At 41.6% G+C, this 4,875-nt stretch overlaps 1 protein-coding gene across 1 annotated transcript; it reads left to right on the top strand.

Moving 5' to 3' along the window:
• The first annotated feature begins 605 nt into the window (after positions 1 to 605).
• On the top strand, positions 606 to 1,874 carry Trf4 (TBP-related factor 4). The gene is made up of 2 exons (XM_017170660.3): positions 606 to 761; positions 816 to 1,874. The coding sequence occupies exons 1-2, from the start codon at positions 715 to 717 to the stop codon at positions 1,768 to 1,770; spliced, it is 1,002 nt and encodes a 333-aa protein (XP_017026149.1). The 5' UTR covers positions 606 to 714; the 3' UTR covers positions 1,771 to 1,874.
• The last annotated feature ends 3,001 nt before the right edge of the window (positions 1,875 to 4,875 follow it).

Raw genomic sequence — 4,875 nt, 5'->3', positions numbered from 1 at the left:
GTGACAGGTGTCTGAGGGTGGACGTGTTCATATCGTTGTCGTACTGCGTCCTCTGTTCTGTCTCTCTGTGTGTGCACTGCACTTTGCTTGATTAAATTTCAATATTTACTAAAATGTCGCCGAACTCTTTCTGACAGCTCTGTAAATTTCATAACCGGAATCGACATAAAATATGGTCAACTGTGTGTAAATATAAGCTTGACAAGCGCATAAGTTGACTCAAATGGCTCGCGTTTTTTTTTTTTTTGTATCCATCGCCTTTGGTCGCTGGTAATTTGTTATAGTTTGTCAAGTGCTTACAGCAACAAATAGGATATAACCCCTAGATTTAATGGATAACTGATGTTCGGATCTGGTGAAAGCATCAGATGGCTAAAGTAATTACTCAGGATTAATGCTTTGCGTTTGCCAATCAGAGTGATTCATTCGCAATCATAATTTTGAATTACACAAAAAAATGAATTTACAAACAAAAAGAGGGGGACACTTTTTTATATTATTAATGGTTGCGCTGATTGATAAATAGAAGGTCATTAAACACCTTAGATAAATATTTTTAAGGGAACATGTTGGAAAATGCAAAGTAAATGCTTTAACGTCAAATTCAAGTTCTAATATTGTGAATCTGGTGTGCTTTTTCTCTTACAACATATCACCTACATTTATTGTATAAAAAAAACGTTCCAGGCCAGTTTTCTTTTATTTTCAAGAATAATGGACACTTATGAGGAATCCAAAGAAGAAAGTTGGGATACCGATACGTGAGTTCTCCGCGTTTTTAGTGCATCTTCGTCTTATTAGTAAAATTATTGCAGAGAAGAGTTCAAGGTAAAGGGCAGACTGTCGGACGATGACAAGCCCATTGAGAAACTATCCTATCTGAATAAGCTGTTCGATAAACTGGTCCTGACTGAGTGCAAATCCAATTCTGGAGACTCGGGCGTTGGGCAAATTAAAACGGAGACCATTGCTCCCGAGAGAGACTTTATTCAGAAATTCTTCGGACCACCCAAGGATATTTGCTGGGAAGAGGCCTCGAAGAAGGGCGATCCGGTGGGACCCGATTGTGAAATCGACTATGAAGCCATCTTCAAGGATTCGAGCAAGCTGGCAGCGGTGGAGAAGCGAATCCAGCTGCTCTACAGACCCTTCATATGCGTTATGAACTTTGGTTGCCGGTTCAACCTGTATGAGCTGGCCATCCTGATGCCCGATACCCGCTTCGATCCGGGCAGCCATCCCTCCGTGTCCGTGAGGCTGCACAATACCTTTGCCCAGGTGAAGATATATGCCGGTGGCAAAATGGTGGCCACCGCCCTGTCTACTGATGCTGCCCGAAATGCCCTATTCAAAGTAGTCCGGATGGTGCAGGAGATGGACTATAAGGCGGACATCCAGACCTTCAGCAAAAATATTGTGCATGCTTCCTTCTGCTTGCCGTTCAAGCTCAATGTGGAGCTGTTGTCGCAACTGCATGCGGAACATGTGACTAGAAACCCTAAGAGGCGACCCTTCGTCACATACACCACCGAAAATGAGGGCGTAAGATTTGCTATATTCCCCACTGGCTTCGTCATGGCCCTTTACTCCAGCTGTCACAACGAAACCCGTTCGGCCATTGCTGCCTTGCTGCCGATCTTGGCCAGGGTACAAAACGGATATCCCACGGCAGCGGAACTCCAGGAATGGCAGGCCAGAGATGTGAACTATAAGTTGCTGTGGGAAAAGAAACTGGAGGACGACAGGGAAGGTCTGTTGCTCTATTCGTGACTTGAGGCAACCTAGATTTCTTCGTTTAAATAGATTAAACTATCTAAAGAACGAATGTCTCTCTTATCTATGTGCTAATTACTAAAGAGAAACTCTACTTTTAATCGGGATATTATGACATTCCGAGTTTCCTGTTTCCGGTTTCCGTTTCATTTTTTTCTGTGAAATCTAGCGAACATTTGTCATAAAGCAAAGTTCTGCACGTGCCCTGTTTACACTCGCCGGCAAGCTGGGCAACTTGTTTAAATACGTGATTTATTCGGCCGCCAGCTGCCGAGCGACCACCAAACAACCAATGACACTCCACTCCAACTAACCACGGGCTATGTAGAGATGGTATGGGATGTTATAGGGCCTAGGCCCGGGGCCAAAGTTACTCCTTCGAGAAGCAAGCTCTGGCAAAAACTGAAAACAAGAAACAAATGGCCAAAGAAGTTGCAACTGAAGCTGCAACAGGCGCATACATAAATAACGAAACATTTTCGCACACTTGCCGGAACTTTTCCGAGGAAAATGTCACATTATGCGGAACAAGTTGCCGCCTTAAACACGTTTCCGACGTGCAGCAGCACCTTTCCAAATGTTCCGGACTTTTCCGGGAATTTTTCGGTTAAAAATATTACGGGAAGTCATATATAAAGAAATTTAAGTAATTTCTGAGGGAAAAGAAAGGAGTTTAGAAAAGGATTTAATGAATAATATTTTAATGATATAAGGGAGGTTTATTCACCATTCACAATTTTCTACTCACTCTAGAATTTCATTATTTTAGATCGATATTTCATCTCTTTTTAAAAAGGCCACAACGAAAACTTTGTTCATTAAAAGTGCACACATCTTCCATGGCATTATCAGTGGCTTGTAATCTTCAGAATTTCTGTGCTTCCACACAACAAATTGAACAAAGAAACTCCATCACATGTACGAAGCACAAGAGTGCCAGGGGATATCCGATTGGGACAAAAAGAAATTTCGATGGAAGAGCAAAATAATACGCAATTTATCTATTTTTGAGGTAGGCAAACTTCGATGGCCCTAAGCGCTTTTGGCCAAAAATTTGCGGAGAAAAACCACCAGAAAGCGAAGGAGGAAAACTACCAATACGATACGATGGCGATGTGATGATGTGGTGGTAGCAATCGGGCAAGGGAATCCGGGGAATCCGATTAAAAAGTTGAACCATCAAAGTTTAAGAAAAGGAGGCGGGCGATGGGAGACGAGAGATAGAGGGACTTGCGTTTTATGAATTATGCATTCTTGCCCGGGGACTTTTTGCTTCAAAGCTAAAAATTATCCACTCGCCCGGCTAACGAAAAGGGTTGCGGTTGCCTTTGAAGATTAGACAACTTTGCCAGAGTAACTGTTTTCGCATTTATAAGAGCCCATAAACTGCATAAGCAAAGAAACCGTATTGAATTTGAAATGTTCTCTGTCCAGGAACTTCCCCTTTCGCATAAGGATTTAATAACAGTGCGAAATGTCAGCAGATAGTTGCCATTTTCCGTTCGCTTCCGTCTGTGGTCAACCGCAAAGATTTTACACTCAAAAAGGTGTGGCAAGTGGACCTTTGCAATTTTAATAACTACTCAAAAGTGGCAAGCTCGTTCGTTAACCACCAGGACAGGACAGGACAGGACACACACTCCGGCAGGTCTCACAGGGCTGCAGCAAGAGCTGCACTAAAGGACTTTTTGCATATTTAACAAACTGGAATTTAAATGAAAATTAATCCCAGTCCAGAGGCTGTGGCTACCCCGTTCCCGCAAATGTGTTTGCTTTGAAAAATGAAACTGCAAACGAATAATTGCTTGTGGAATTTCTCACGTAAATGATTCGTTTACCTTGCAAACCGGAAAAACATGTACGACTTTTCAATTAAGTCGAACTGAGGGGGTTCTCAGGGGAAGGGACTGTACAAAAAATAATGCCAATACTTTCAAAAATATCCCCTATCATTCCACTTGTCCTCTGTCAATAAAATGCGTATTTCTCAGGGCTTGGGGGTGGAAATACATAAATCTAAAATTCCAAGCGCCAATAAATTTTCATTTTGATAAACCCCCATAAGCCTTTTCATGGCCGAAAACAAACTTCTGTGATTTATGAAGTTCTCGGCTACTGCTCGACTCCTTGGGCAATAAAACACAGAGTCCCATCACTGCCATCTATGGACACGATACAAAACTTTTGGCTTATGCCGAGCTTCTCCCGCATCCTCCGCTCATTTTCGAACCCATAAGTATACCGATTTTAAAGACTCAATTCTCACGACCGAAAAATAAATAAGAATCACTAATGTTTATGAGCCGAACGAGTGTTTTTCTGGCCATAAAAACCTAAAAGTTTTTGTCGCAAATAAACCGAAGCGTCGATGAGCGGCATATATTTTTAGTGTTTCGTAAAAAACCAGAACAAAACCAAGTTCAATAAAAACTGTTCGTCTGTTAATACAATTTTCATAAAAATCATCCATTTAAATTACAATAAAAATGGGTTTTTTCGCAGTTCGGTCACAGCTTGTCCTGATGTAAATCCATAAACAAAATGAGACATGTTCGCCCTCTAATGTTGCTGATTTTCGCATGCTGCGAGGGTTAGATTTCTATAACGATGGGGGACATGTCATCATGGCTGACATTTGCGTCAGCTGGCGATCAAAGTCAAATTAAATTGAAACAACTTTTCGACGTGGGTCCTTTGCCGCACATATTGCGCATGGAATATGATACTCGCTGCGAACAAAGGGAATTGCTTAGCGCCAATTATAGATTTCGTTTTTTGTCGGTTTACCCGAAACGTGACCAAATAAATTGCGCAAAAAAGTCAAAAAGCTAAAGCTAAACAGTGCAACTGCTTTTTGCCATAATTTTGTTAATGGCATCCAGGCACAATACATGCGATTCCTAATCCCATGATTATTCGGGAATTTATTCACAAACGTATTTATCTAATTTGCATTTACATTAATCGATTGACTTTGGATGTAGGGCTCCATCCATTAATTTATTAATGAGTTAATTAGCGCAATTACTGCGTCGGCCAACACTGCGTATGCGCGATGCCCCAAGCGGCGAAAGGTAGTTTCCTAATTCAGTTGTCTAGACA

Source organism: Drosophila kikkawai, chromosome 2L (assembly GCF_030179895.1).
Source record: "Drosophila kikkawai strain 14028-0561.14 chromosome 2L, DkikHiC1v2, whole genome shotgun sequence".
Taxonomy (NCBI): domain Eukaryota; kingdom Metazoa; phylum Arthropoda; class Insecta; order Diptera; family Drosophilidae; genus Drosophila; species Drosophila kikkawai.
The sequence above is the reverse complement of the archived record's forward strand: the minus strand, read 5'-3'. Positions and strand labels throughout refer to the sequence as shown.

Bases quoted from the DNA above. Each gene is read 5' to 3' on its own strand.
- Trf4 (XM_017170660.3), top strand. From the start codon at position 715: ATGGACACTTATGAGGAATCCAAAGAAGAAAGTTGGGATACCGATAC. The intron at 762-815 runs GTGAGTTCTCCG...AAATTATTGCAG, and splicing joins GAAAGTTGGGATACCGATAC to AGAAGAGTTCAAGGTAAAGG.